General features: G+C 43.4%; 1 protein-coding gene across 23 annotated transcripts in view; it reads right to left on the bottom strand.

Annotated features, from left to right (window-relative positions):
• Positions 1 to 15,115, bottom strand: part of AOPEP (aminopeptidase O (putative)) — a 433,403-nt gene that overhangs the window by 174,610 nt on the left and 243,678 nt on the right. Inside the window, exon 8 of one of the 23 annotated variants that reach the window (XM_019668797.1) lies at positions 7,893 to 8,073. The exons of the other annotated variants lie outside the window; for them this stretch is intronic. Coding sequence (XP_019524342.1) covers positions 7,995 to 8,073 — 79 coding nt within the window. The 3' untranslated portion in view covers positions 7,893 to 7,994. Of the gene's footprint in view, positions 1 to 7,892; positions 8,074 to 15,115 lie in introns of those variants that run through there. 23 annotated transcript variants of the gene reach the window in all.

Here is a 15,115-nt window from a genome sequence, read left to right as displayed (position 1 = left end):
ATTTTATTAACTGTAGCTAGATTGATTCCTAATGGATGGAGAACTGCACTAATGCTAACAGCTACCATTTCCTGTAATCCTCCTGTAAAGAGTGCCGGGTACTCTGCCAAGCTCTCTGATGTATCATGTCTGTCTACCTTCACAAGAACCTGATGGGGCAGGTACTACAATTATGACCATTTAAAAGCGGAGGGAAGTGAGGTCTGGAGAAACCACAAAGCTAATTAGAGGCAGAGTTGAGGCTAGAACCCGGGTCCATGGAACACCAAAGTCCTTGCTGCATTCTGGGGCCTCCCCAAGGTCAGGCCCCACCTTGGTTGTACCAAATGCTAAGTGGAGAACCTTAGACACATTGCTTACCCCCTCGAAAGCTCAGTTTCCTCACCTGTAAAGAGTGTGATGAGGTGCCGATAATGTGAAAGCACACTGTAAACTGAAAGTGTCAAGCATTTCTTAGACATTATACACAGTGTTTATTTCCCTGGCTGGAATACATGGAATGTGAGAGATCAAGTTACAAAGGTTGTTTGGGCTGAAATGCCCTTGGTTTCTGTTGTACCTGGCACCAAACACAATGACTGAGATTAGCATGACCTTCCCCTGCCCACCTCCTTCCTTTTCTTCCACACTCCCAGAAGCAATTAGAACATTTAAAGAGCTGGCAGTGATATTTGATATACAGTGACTTGATTTGGAATCAAACCTCTTGAAGAAAGGAATGACTCTGCAGGACCATCACCAAAGGTGGGATTTGGGAAAATGCCTCTGAAAGGTGCTCAGGTGTGTCAGCATGGGTCTGAACACCTACTGATCTGCCGCAGCCCAGACAGGCCACCTGACGGCATTCTCCATCTCACACTCCTTGGCACAACTTGCATTCATCTATAAACTCACTACTGTAGTGCTTGAGCCAAGGACCAGGCATCCCAGGCATGAGACAGCAAGGGGTTCATCAGCATTTCAATATCCTTGTCTGCATATCAGTCGCAGCTGACCCCGAACACTGGAGGGTCCAATCCCGGAGCAGGGCCTCACTTACTCACAATAATGAAGGAAGTTAAAAACTACCTTCGTGTATACACTGGCCCTAAGGTACTGATCTGAGCCACAGACGCACAAGTGAGGCCCACAGGGGAAGCAGCATAACACACTGGTTAAGAATTCGGGCATGAATCTTGACTCTTAAGTGCCACATGGTCTTGAGTGAATCACACACCCCTGAAACCGTTCCTTTGTAAACCGTTCCTGTAAAAAGGAGACCAGGATGGTGACCATGGCACCTCACTAGGCTGCTGTAGCATCTAAGAGTGCTTAGCCAGGGTCCCTGCTGGCACTGAGTACATAATATAAATGCTCTATTATTATCATAATGAATTCATAATGATTGGGGTTCAGGGAGTGCCGTCTGTTGCTCTGACAGGCAGAGACATTAAAAAGACATCACCCTATAGTTATGTATATGTGATGTTATCACTGGGGAAAGCTGAGAGAAGAGAATGCAAGAACTCTGTCTACTATTTCTGGTAGCTTCTTATAAGTCTAAAATTATTCTAAAATAAAGTTTTGTTTTTTAAAAAAGATGTGGCACATACATGTAGCCTTATACCTTCCATTTGTGATACCCCTGATTTTGAATGTAAACCCTTCAAGGATTGGTCTTTAAGCCTGCTCCCCGCCACATTATCATCAGGAAACAAAAAGAAACAACACGTTTCAGGTGTTGCTTAAAGTTCCAGCAAGCTAAGTCTGGGCATATTCCTTACACGTACACCCATAGCCTATACCACTCTGTGAAAACGGGAGGGCGAATCATTGAAAAGTACAGGAATTTTACATCCATTTGTTTTTGCAATGATTTTTCTATCTAAAAACATGTGCGTGGTGATCACCGGCCAGCGGCTTCCTTTGGACGGCGCTCCCAAAGAGAACCGGACAGAAGGTGCACACCTTTAACTAATGAAGTTGTATCGAAACTACTGGGGTTTGGCACGGTTGACCGGCTATGTGCTTTTCATGGTGGATTTAACAGCTATCCCGCGTAAAGGTTTTCCCCCATCATAGACCATTATCCTGTAGCAGACAGAGCAGGATATTGCTGTGGTGCTGAAGAAGACAACTGCTAAAATGACTGAAGACAGAAGGAGGCATCTCTCCAAGGAGCCATGGGGAAGTGAAGAAGGTATATTCTGTCCCTTGATGGTGAAAGGAGCCAGTGGTGGCTACCTGTAGCAGGAGAGGTCAGCTGCTGAGGAGGGTATAAGGAAAGACACCGCGGCTAGCGGAACTGTGGAAAACATGAACAAACTCTGCAAATTTTGATAAGCATAGTAGGATAGTAACAGATGAAACTTAGAACAACAGGAAGTAATGAGCATCAATACAAAACCAAAGTAGTCCTCAATGGCCATAAATCAGAAATTCCTCTCTCAGAAACAAAATCCCAAACAGAGAAAACAAGGACCAGATTAATACAATGGTCTGAGCAGTGTAACGCCACATTCAGCATAGCAATAGATAATATGGACACATTTTCAAAGAGGAAAATGGAGAGCAAAGACCCCAACACGACCGTGCAGCAGGTGCCTGATAAGGTGGATTTTCAAAGGACATGTTCAAAAGATGAAAGTGGGGATGCTGGAGAAAGAAAAAAACCAAAGCTAAACACAAGAGCCAGGAAGCTGTAAAACTGTTGCCAGGAAGGGAAAATTCAGAACAAACCCATATTGAAGGAGAATGCCCAGGACAACAAAAAGGGCGTTTGAAGTAACCTCTGGAGTAAAAGGGAGACCAGGTGTTAGGAGGTGACAGAACGAGTACAACTACGTGATTCCCACTTACTCCAACTTTTGGGCCAAGGAGAAAGAGTTTCAAACTGTAGGTAGAATAAGCATTGTTATGTGGGAACTGATGTTTCATGTGTGGGAACTGATGCTTGGACAGGTGGGGAGGGCTCCTGCATCCTTTAAAGCCCTGACTCCAGGCCCAGGTACGATCACAGACCTCTGGGGGATCAGGTCATGGAGACTGGGAAAGGGGCTGATGGAGACAGACAGATGCTATTCTGATTTGTAAAGGCAGAGGGGATAAGAGGTGGGGTGGCAAAACTCGTGACTTGGTTATTGAATAGTTTGTGAGCACTCAGAAAAGAGGATGATGAACTATAGGAGATAGCACGGAGTCTCAAGGGCCACTTCCCAAAATGCATTGTGGGCATCAGGCATCCCAACTTCTATGAGACAGCTGGCAGAATGGATGTGGTGGTGAGTGTATGTATGGTGGTTGTTTCATGACTTTAGAGACGGTTAAAAAGCAGAACACCAAGGCCAGGGATTAATTACTTGCTATAACCAGGAGGGAGTCCTGAGGGCTGTACCCAAGGAATGATGACTTAGTGGCTTAACAGATTTGTATAACGGCCAAAGTCAGGAGTCGAGCTGGTTGGTTGACAGAGCATCCACCTTTAAGACAAGAAACCACAGGCTGGAATGAGGATCCAAAATTAACAAAACAATAGTTAATAAGGACAAAGAGGTTTTAAAAATTAAGCATCTACTTGTGAAAAAGATTTAGAATACTAAACTGTCTGTAAACTCAACATGCAGCAGGAGATGACTGACGTAGGTTCCCAAACAATAACAATGGCGGTGGGGGGATGGACGGGGGCAGGGAGGATGTGTGGGACGAACTGCTGGGGAGGCGCCAGGCAGAGTGGGGAGCTGTGGTTCAGAGCTGGGCCCTGGAGCCAGACTGACCTCCGCTTTCATCCCAGCTCTGCCACTGACTAGCTGTGGGGACATGGCCAGCTGCTTACCATCTCCATGCATCTGTTTCCTCATCTATCAAATGGGAAGGAAGATGGCACTAGTACCTCTCTCACGGGGCCATTTTGAGAATTAAACGAGATAACGTATCTCAAGTGTTTAGAATGGTGTTTGGCACACAAGAAGCACTCAATGGATGTAGCCAAGGAGAAAAAAGGCAGGAGTTGGAACGGTAAGACTGCCACAAGAAGGTGTATGATCTGGGTTTAACAGAGAAATACGGTACATATGTGAGTGTATCCACCTGGATTAATGCTCGTCTTTTCTCCTCTGGACTATTCAGACCAAAGGAGGCAACCACAGCCCCTCTGCACTCTTCACAGGCGTGACCTCAGAGTACTGCTTCCTGTTCTGGTGTCACATATGGAGAAGGCCATGGTCCACGAAGAGAACAGCAAAGGGCCAGCGTTCTCCTAACCTGCAGCACATATGACCAATTTACCAAGACCTGTGACCTAGTGAGCACGCAAGGAGAGAAGATGGTCTTTGGACATGTGGACTCTTTGGGTGCGGACAGGTAAATACTGTGCGACCCTGGCGGTCAGGACTGAGAGGCCAGGCAGCCCTTGCCGGGAGGCGGCTTCCAGCCTGAGCAAAGGAACCCATTCTAAGGCAGGCTCTTCCCACACGGCTGCTACCGCTTGTTGGAGCAGTGAGACCTGGATCCTGGAAACAGTCCGGAAGCAGCTGGGAAGCTATCTGTCAGGGGTATGGGAGGTTAAATGAAATCACACTTGAGGCCCTTTCTGACCCTAGTATGCTATGATTTTAGGAGATACAATAACCTGGAATGTTTAAGCTGCAGCATTTAGAAGTAAGGCATTATTCGTCCACTGCAGGGGAGTCAATAGGTCTGCTATGCAGCCTTGGCCTTGCTAAATCAGCATCAAGGGTGATTTTGATTTACAAAAACAAAACCAAAAACAACCCTAAGTGAATTAGAGGAACCCTAACTGAATTTTATTCAACCACATTTTGGGGGGAGAGATTTAGCTTAAGAGTACAGGAGACAAGCAATCCAAGGCTTTCATTATGCTTTTACGAGTACAGTGTTGTATTCTGGGGGAAAGTGTGGAGCAGAAAGGTGCGTGTACAATGTACCTGAACTGGTATCCTCATTAGCCAGCGTAGCAGGGGCCTCCCACACTATTCAGGGCTAAGGTGACCATAATAAAACACAGGCTGCCAGTCACCACACATTCAGAGCACAGGAATAGAGAGAACCTGAAAATTACAGGAAGCAAAGGTAGAAAGGATAAAAATGGAAAACTTTCTTGTACTGCACAAAAAAAACAAAAACACAAAAAACCATGACTTCATCCCAGAAAGAGGCAAATGAGACAAACACCAGCTTCATTTTACAAGAGAGGCTAGAAGGACAGTTGAACACCAACAGCATGTGTGGTGCTATGTGCTGAGATAATGGGAAGGCTCATCTCGTCTTATGACTCAAAGAGGAGCAGATGGTCCGTGGGAGCTGGAGAAGGACTTTCCCTCCTCGGTGGAGGGTGGCAGGGGAGGCAGGGCTTGCCTGGGTTTGAAGCCTGATATACACCAGGATGTAAAACAGGACGAGCAGTCGGGAGAGCAGCTCCTGTCTCAGTCTTGTGGACAACTGTGTACTATTTAGGTCTTATATTGAACCTCTGTGCACTAACAGTAAGTGTAAGACCATTCACCAGAGCACTGTTTGTGAATGCAAAAAACAAATTACCAAAAAGTCCAATGGTTAACAAATGGTTAGGCAGTTAGTTATGAAATGTTCATATCCTGGGATATTCTGCAGCAGTTTAAAAAAAAAAGATCTACATATGTTGATAACAGAACAATAGTCAGGACTGTATCATTAAGGGAAAAATGGAATGAGGTGAAACACACACACACACACACACACACACTTGTGCGTATATACTTGTATTACTTAAGGGACGCTTTCTTAGGAGGGAACCATCTCTGTGTGGGGTTGTTACACCACAGACACGATGGCGATGTCTTCCTGGCATCCAGCTCTAGAAATGACCCCTTGAGTCTCATCCAATGCCCTGAGGACAACAGGTGTCTCCTGACATAATTTCTTCTTCCATCTCTCCTTCAGGCAATTGCTGGTCAACCCCTCAGGCTACAGTGATGTTATGAGATGTTACAGAACGTGTGATGCTGTCCATAAATCTCTTCCTTTCTTAAAAAATTGAGATATAATTTGTACCCTAAAATTTGCCATTTAAAAAAATGTACAATTCAGTGGTTTTTAGTATACTCACAAGGTTGTGCAACCACTACCAGTACCTAATTCCAGAACATTTTCACCACCCCCAAAAGAAACCCCATACCTACTGGCAGTCACTTTGCATTTTCCCTTTCCCCACAACCCCTGACAAACATTAATCTACTTCTTGTCTGTATGGATTTGCCTATTCTGAATATTTGAGATAAAAGAAATAATACAATATGTGGCCTTTTGTGTCTGGCTTCTTTCAGTTAGCACAATGTTTTCAAGATTTGTCCATTTTTGTAGTACATATCAGTACTTCATTCCTTTTACAGCTGACTAATATTCCATTGTATAGCTATAACACATTTTATTTATCCATTCATCTGTTGATGGACATTAGTTTTCACTTTTTAGCTATTAAGAATAATGTTTCTAGAATAGGAAAACACTAATTCACAAAGATATATGTGCCCTTATGTTCACTGCAGCATTATTTACAATAGCAAAGATATGGAAACAACCTAAGTGTACACTGATGCGTGAATGGATAAACAAGATGTGGTATGTATGTGTATACATACATACAATGGAATATTATTCATCCACAAAAAAGATAAAATATTGCCATTTGTCACAACATGAATGGATCTTGAGGGTATTTTGCCAAGTGAAATAAGTCAGATGGAAAAGGACAAAGACCATATGATTTCACTCATAAGTGGAAATATAAAACAAAAAAGTAACAAATGAAGAAACAAAACAATAACAAACTCATAGATACAGGCAACAGAATGGGGGAGAGTGAAATGAGTAAAGGGGGTCAAATATATGATAACAGAAGAAAATAGACTAGACAGAGAGCATGCAATAGAATATATAGATATCAAATTAGAATGCAGTGCACCTCAAAATTATATAATGTATTAACCAATGTTAGTTACCTTAATACAAATTAATTTTAAAAAGAAAGAAAAACATAATGCTTCTATGAACATTTAAGTACATGTTTTTGCATGGACTCATATTTTCACTTCTCTTGAGTATATCCCTAGCAGTGGAATTGCTGGGTCGTATGGTAACTCTATGTCTAGCCTTCTGAGAATCTCCCAGATTGCTTTCCAAAGAAGCTGTGCTGTTTTACATTCTCACCAACAGTGTATGAGGGTTCCAATTTCTCCAACTCCTCATTAACACTTGTTTTTATCTTTTTCATTTTAGTTATCCTAGTAGGTGTGAAGTGGTACCTCACTGAGGTTTTCATTTGCATTTCCCTAATGGCAATTAGGCAATAATGTCAATTATTTTTTTATATGCTTATTGGCCATTTGTATATATTCTTTGGAGAAATGTTTATTTAGACCTTTTGCCCATTTTTAAACTTGGTTATTTGTCTTTTTATTGTTGAATTTTAAGAATTCATTATATATCCTAGATACAAGTTCCTCAGATATATTTCCTCCCACTCTATGGGATATATTTTCACTCTCTTGATGGAGTCCTTTGAAACACAAAAGTTTTAATTTTGGTGAAGTCCCCCCTTTGCTTGCTTGTGATTTAAGTGTTATATCTATGAAACTGCTGCCTAATCCAAGATCATGAAGATTTATGCCTATGGTTTTTTTTCTAATAGTTTAATAGTTTAGTTCTTACATTTAGGTCTTTGATCCATGTTGAGTTAATTTTTATATGTGGTATGAAGCAGAGGGTCTAACTTCATTCTTTAACATGTGACTATCCAGCTGTCCCATGACCATTTGTTGACAAGACTATTCTTCCCCCCATTGAATGGTCCTGGCACCCTTGTCAAACTGATCATAAATGGGAAGGTTTTGTTTCTAGACTCTCAATTTTATTCCACCGATCTATATATATTTCTGTCCTTATGCCAGTACCGCACTGTCTTGATTACTGTAGCTTTGTAGTAGGTATTGAAATTGAGAAGGGTGAGTCCTCAACCTTTGTTATTCTTCTTCAAGATTATTTTGGCTATTTTGGGTCCCTTGAGTTTCTGCATGAACTTTAGGACCAGCTTGTTTATTTCTGTAAAAAAAAAAAAAAAAAGAAAGAAAAAAAGGCAGCTGAAATTTTGACAGGGATTACAGTGGATCCATAGGTCAGTTTAGGGAGTATTACCATTTTAACAATCTTAATTCTTCCAATTCATGATGTCTTGCCATTTATTTAATTCTTTAATTTCTTTCAACAATGTTTTATAGTTTCCAGTATGTGTGTTGCACATCTTTTGTTAAATGTACCCTTAGTATTTTATCATTTTTTAAAGTTAGTATAAATGCATTTTTCTTAATTTCATTTTCAGATTATTTATAGCTAGTGTATAGAAACACAACTGACTTTTGTACATTAATGTATCCTGCAACCTTATTGAACTTGTTTATTAATTCTAACAGTTTATTTGGGGGAAGGGGGGGGTGTAGGATTCCTTATGATTTTCTATATATATGACCATGTCATCTGGAAAAAGAGATAGATGTATGTCTTCCTTTCCAAATTGGATGACTTTTATTTCGCTTTCTTGCCTAATTGCCTTGGCTAGAACCTCCAGCACAATGTTGAACAGAAGTACACTCCCCTTTTTGATTCTTTCTCTCTTCAACCACTGACTTGAAAGGGGGAGTAGCCCCCATAAAACTGGATTTTACCATGTTAGTAGAATACCCTTTTTTCATGTCTTCGCAGCAGGTCCAGACAAATACTTCTCTAACAGTTTTTGTCAGCCATTGTGGGTCAAAACCATTGGCCAAAACACAAACTAGGTGGGGGGTGTGGAGGGTAAGCAAATACTTTGCAGAACTAAGTGAATTTAGGATTCCATATGAAAGCACTCACTGCATGAGAGTTTTTCTGAGTGGGAAACTAACACTAATTAGCCAAGAATGTAATGTACATACTGCTAGGACTGGCTGAGTACATGAGATATCCTCAGAGGACAGGCAAGATGAGAGGGAACTGTTATAGATTGTTTAAATATATCAATTATTTTTTAGGGAAATATTTTATAGGCAAATAGTATTACAGTGAATAAGTGCCACATAGGGCAGTAATACAAAAAAGTATGCATATACACTTATAAAATTTATTTTCTGAAGGATCACAAGAAAATGCTAGTAGTGATGTTCTTAGGGCGAGCACTGCAGTGGTGGAGGTGGGATTTGATACCTTTTTAAACTTTGAATTTTCCTGTTACGTACTTTTACATTTTAAAAAATCATGGTTAACTAAGCAATGATTATAAACTGCTTTATTTCTTACTTATGTTTTTCTGTATTAAAAAAACAAAACCCTAGTAAATGTTATTGCAAAATTGAAACACTCTATACAGTAAATATGTCATTAGGGGCCTATTGAGGAGAAGTCTATCCCTCTCTTAGAAATACCTGAGTGATGAGTAACCAGGGAATGGTCTCGAAAAATGAACGGAGGGTTATGTGAGTTCAATTATTCAGGACATGTCTGTCATCTTTACTGGGTAAAAGAAGTGAGAGCTTCTTTTGTGGTGTCCCTCCAACAGGCAACAGGAACTGAGTGGGCAGCTCAGGGGGGTGGAGCTGGCCTTTGAAACAGGAAAGGGCAGAGTCTGTTTCTGGCTAGCTGAGAGCTTTAGTTTTCCAGAAAATGCTGGCACAGGTATAGCACCCTCCTGTCACGAAAGGGGAGAAACGGGCTACACAGCTAGCTAGCTAGTGTGTGTGGTTCAAATAAAGACAACTGGACAGGGAGAATGGGGCGGAGGAGATCCCAGGCCTGAGGGATGGAGGGTGGAGGGCAGGAATTCCAAGAGACAGATGTAGAGATTTTAGAAGCTGCACAGGCCAGTGCTGGCGTTGGGAGCTCAGGGAAGAACTCCAAAGGCCACAGAGGCAAGAGCACTTTCTTCTCAGGGCTGTGGTCAGATTCTGCACAGAAGCTAGGGGAGCTTTACAGAGCTGAGCCAGAGGAGATGGCAGGGGGCCCTGATGTAGAGATTAGACCAGAAGTATGGAGGGTATGAGGAGCCTATGTTTCTTAGAAACAATGCTAATTTAATTCTTTCCTCATGCTATTAGTTTGAACATCTCTGTTTAACATTCGAAATATTTTTTTAAATTTGTTTTTGTTTTTAATCCCATCCTTTTCATTTGTAACCAAGCATTCTTGTATCTTTTTTAAAAATGTCCTCTCAATTTCTCAGTAAAATTTACTTTTTGAACACATCAGTCAAGTTTGTCAGGAGGAAAGGTGGGTGTTTGCAGGCCCTGGTTGGTAAACAGCCAGGAATAGGGTGCCCTTTGTAGTCGCCAGGGGAGAGTGGCAGCAGTGACAGAGATGGCTGGTCCAGATCAGCGCCTTGGGGAAAGCAGGGGACGAGGCAGCATGAAGGAACTATAATAAGCTGGGAGGGAAACTGGGCTGGCTGTGGGGGCTGCATCTTTGTGTCCTCTGTCACTTCTCGGGCAAACATTTACCAGGTGCCAGAGGGCCTAGCTGACAGTATCTAACGCATATTGAGTATTTACTATAGATTGAGTAATAGGGAACTGACAATATTCAGCCATTTTAGATGTACCAAAATAGCAATATCCTGTGACTCAACTTAACACAAGTGTTCTAAATGATTTCTCACACTCACTTTTAAGGTGGAAACTATTTTACAAAGGATTTTACAAACTCTTTCAAGGTCACAGAGTGTGTACTGGAGTCAGAAGGGACTCAAGTCTAAGCAGTTGGGCTTCTAGGCTTATTCTTATAAACCCTGCACTACTCTCCTGGGCTGCAACTGAAGATGGAGACGCTCTGGAGAGAGTTCAGGCCTGTGTCCTCAGACGATAGTTCTCTGAAATGAGGCAGGATCGACCAGGCCTCGGTCTGGAAAGAACTGGGATTGCTGTGTTTCACTCTGTTCAAAGTCATAATACATTCCACAAAGCCCACATATTCAACCAGCTCCTTCAGTGGGTCGGTCCTTATCTGCAGTGAGGAATAGCTTTACGTTACATCGTTTGAAGACTTCTCTGAAGCTGTATGGACATTTCAGTCGGTTTTGAAAAGTCCCGAATGAGAGACTCAGTCAGAGCCTCAGGCGAGCCAAGAAGCGGATCCTAGACTCTTCTAACCTCAGGCCTGGGTTCCTGCAACAGCCACCTCGGCCCGTCTGACATTCAGACTCTGTCTCTCTGATCAGGTGTCATCTCAAAGTCTGGGTCATCTTCCCAGAACTCCATTTTTATTATGTCATTCTTAGAACTGAAAATAGCTCCCCATTGCCGGGATAGTCACACACAAACCCTTGAATCTGGCATCTAAGGAACTCCATTATATAGCCTGTTGTTCCCTGGTCCACTTTCAGTCTCACAGGTTCTTAATGGCTATTGTCTCCATTCTCATTTAATGCCCATCTCCACAATCACGCCACTGTTTACCCTGCCAAGCTTTGCTAATTGGTTTCCTTCCCTCCACCCCCTGACCAGTTTCAGTGCTATCCTTTCTTACCATCCTAGCTCAAGCCTCACATCTTCCCTATGGCCCTTCCTAACCTAAGCCTGCCAATATTAGACTCTCAGTTCTTAGAGTTCTCAGGATGCAGCCTAGGACTTGTCTACCTACTACTATGCTGTGACCAATATTTCAACTCTCCAAAGAATATATGAAGAACCACGGGGACAGAGATCACGTTGTCTGCAACATTCATCTCTTCAGTGTTTATCAATTATCCACTCAGTGCCCAGCAATGTGGCCTACAGCGGTAAAGCAGATACAGTCCCCAGGTTCAAAAGGCTGATGGGTCAGAGAAGAGATGTACTAGGTCAGACCATATAAAATTGCTGTTTTTGTTGGTTAAAAAATGACTCAATATTGGCAATTTAATAATGGCCCATTCTAAAGATAATTATCAAACAAATAGTATGATCAGGGATGGAAACACAACCAGAGCATTTAGGGGTTACAGAAGTGGGTCACCAGCTTATCTTTGCAGGGTAAAGCCTGAGACTTTAGAAAGGCAGGGGTAAGAATTTGGACTCAAGCAACAAGGGAAGGGTATTCTAAATAAAGCCAACATGAAAATAGGCAAGAAGGTTACAAAAGAACAGGTGGACAGTAGGTGTTATAGGCTGAATTACAGCTCTCGGAAATTTTTGTTGCAGTCCTCACCCCAATACTTCGGATTGTGACTGCATTAGCAGATAGGACCTTTAAAAAGGTAATTAAGTTAAAATGAGGCCATTAGGGCGGGCCTCATAAGAGGAGGAGATTAGGACATATGAAGAGACACCAGGAATGCATGCATACAGAGAACAGACCACATGTGGACACAGCATGAAGACGGCCATCTGCAAGCCAAGGAGAGAGGCCTCAGAAGAAACCAAACCTGCTGACATCTTGACCTTGGACTTTTAGCCTCCAGAACTATACAAAAAATAATTAGTTTCTGTTGTTTAAGCCACATACCAGTCTGTAGTATTTTTGTTACGGCAGCCACAGCAATCTAATGTTGTAGGGTTCTATGAACTATTTGGAGGGGCTGGAGGGGGAAGGAAAGAATGGCAAGAGAAGAAAATGGAAAATCAGATAGGAGTGACGGTGCGGGGGGCCTTGACTGCTATATTAAGGAGCCTGGAGCTGGAGGCGGGAGGAAGAGACCTTTTGGAAGGTTTTAAGCAAGGGGATGGGAGAATCATAAGGTGTTCTAAGTAGAGCTCCCCCATGGAAGTGAGGAAGATGGATTTGATGGGGCAAGACCAGAGGCAGAAAAAACAGTGAGGAGGCTGTTGGATTTGGTGGTCACAAGCCATTAAGTTCTAAACAGGGAGATAGTAGTGTTAGGGGTTGAGAGCTGAGAAGTACTTACAAAATGAGTTCACAGTGATGATTTAAGCCCTCCCAGGGGAGGAGGGGAGGAAGCTGGAAGACACCCAGGTTTCTACCTATGAGTTCAACACTAGCAGAGGTGAGCAGATGGGGTGGAGAGAGGGGATTACCAGTGTGAGAAGCCTGTCGGGCAGCCAGGAAGAGATGATGTCAAACGAGCAGTTAAGCATTCAGATCTGATCTTTAAGAGAGCTGGGCTGGGCTGGGATGGCCTGGAGACTTGGGAGCCTCCAGCAGCGAGAGGAGGTGTGGCCAGCAGCACCCATGCCCCACTCATATCTCATGGGGCTTTCATCAACTGTGTGCACATCAGCTCTTGGCATATTCTCTGTAACTCTTTCTCAGATGTGGCCCTCAGGTTCCCTGAGCCTGTCTTGCCAGAAGCACTGGGAATGGACGTCTCTCCAGGCAATGGCAACAGGAGCAGGGGATACACACCCTGGGTCCCTTGCTCTGCTGCTGGGGACAGCTCTGAGGATGAACCACACTGCCTCCAGAGCATTCCTGTGTGACCTGACTTGGTATCATGGCACCTCAGCTTGGTCTCCTTCCTTCCTGCTCACTTCTACTTCCCCTTCTGTTTTCCCCTCCTGGGAATACTTCCTAATAATCTCTTTCACATGAATCTTATCTGAGGGTCTGCTTCTGGGGAACCTCACCTAAAACAGAGAGTATAAATGAGACCACTCCAGGGGGATATACAGCCAAGAGGGGAGCCCCGAGGGACACCAGCTCTGGAGAGGCAGGCAGTCGAGGAGCAGGCTGAGAAGGAAATGGAGGAAGGACAGCAGAGGGGACAAGGAGAACCAGAAGAGGGGTTGCTATGACAGCCAGGTGACAGAAATTCCCAGAAAGCAAAAGCTATCAACGGTACCAAACAAAGCCGAGGAGTCGAAGAAGATGGGGCTTGAAACATGTGTACAGGATCTGGTGACGACAGGGCACGATGACCTCAGGTAAACAGGTTCCCTAGACTCATGGCCCCATCCCCGGTCCAGAGTGATGAGTGTCATTCTCCCTCAGTGTGTGGGCCTTCCCTTCCCTTCCTCCTCATGAGGGGAAGGTTTTCAATATATATGTTCTATATATACATGTATTCTAGGATCTGTGTCAAGGTACCTTTGTAATTAGAAATGTATCTGTAACCATATGAAGACTGACAAGTTGGCTCTCAGGCATCTGAGAAGTGACCGTGGAAGGGAGGCTCATGCGTGTATAGATTAAAGGGAGAACAGGCTGATGGCCTTAGTTTTCCCTGTGGGGCAGGAAGCAAAAGAAGGAAGGAAGGAGAGTGGGGAAGGTCTGGAATAAACACCAAAGGCCATGGAAAAGGGAGGCAAAAGATTTACTCAGGGCCAGTGGAGAAGGAGGTAAGGACGCTGGGGAGCTCTCAGGCCCCGGGTTAGAGGAGCAGCAGAGAAGCCAGAACCTCTGGGCTAGAGGTCGGGGTGTGGTAGCAGCAAGGGACTTTTGACTGCCGGGAGCTGCTCCCTGAGACAGACCTGTGGCTGTGAATGGACGTGTTCCCACACGTGGGTGGGAAAAGATTGCTATGTTCTTTAAGGATTGGAAATAAAAATTTTGAGAAAAACTTTAGAGGTGAAAACTTCATGCATATTAGAGAAGGTTTACACAAGGGCTTTTAATTTTAAAAGCCTTCCTGTTTTAAATGGAATATACAGTGCTTAAGCATGGTGCAAACTCACAGAACTCATGGCACACACATTTCATTTCGGCTATGGACAGAGTTACACACTTAGGGTTTATTTCCTATTATTATGGGATGTCTTTGTGACCAAGGGGTGAAATATTCACAAGGAAGGCAGGAGAAAAGATCTGCGTTTCTCCAGAATTGCATTGCCCGGGAGGCAGCAACTACGAGAAAGAGCCACATCAGATTCTGGGCTTGTCAGAGCCTCCTCAATGTGATATATTTTAATGTTTTTCTCAGCACAAGCTTGACTTTAACAACAAATGCAGAAAAAAAGAAGTGTGATAATCAATCACAAACAATAAAAACCAGCAGAAATTTCTTGCAACCCCGCCTCTGCAGCTCCGCCATCCCACCAGCCTGTCAGAGCATCTAAGTAAATGCACTGAGAGAGAAGATGCTGGAATCTGGCTGTGCCCTGGAGACAAAGGCACCAGAGCCTTTCAGAAGGCCCCAGCATCTTCCCTGGCAGGAGTCAGGACTGCTTCACTGGTCAAGAGAGATGTT

This window comes from Hipposideros armiger, unplaced genomic scaffold (assembly GCF_001890085.2).
Source record: "Hipposideros armiger isolate ML-2016 unplaced genomic scaffold, ASM189008v1 scaffold_539, whole genome shotgun sequence".
Taxonomy (NCBI): domain Eukaryota; kingdom Metazoa; phylum Chordata; class Mammalia; order Chiroptera; family Hipposideridae; genus Hipposideros; species Hipposideros armiger.
The sequence above is the reverse complement of the archived record's forward strand: the minus strand, read 5'-3'. Positions and strand labels throughout refer to the sequence as shown.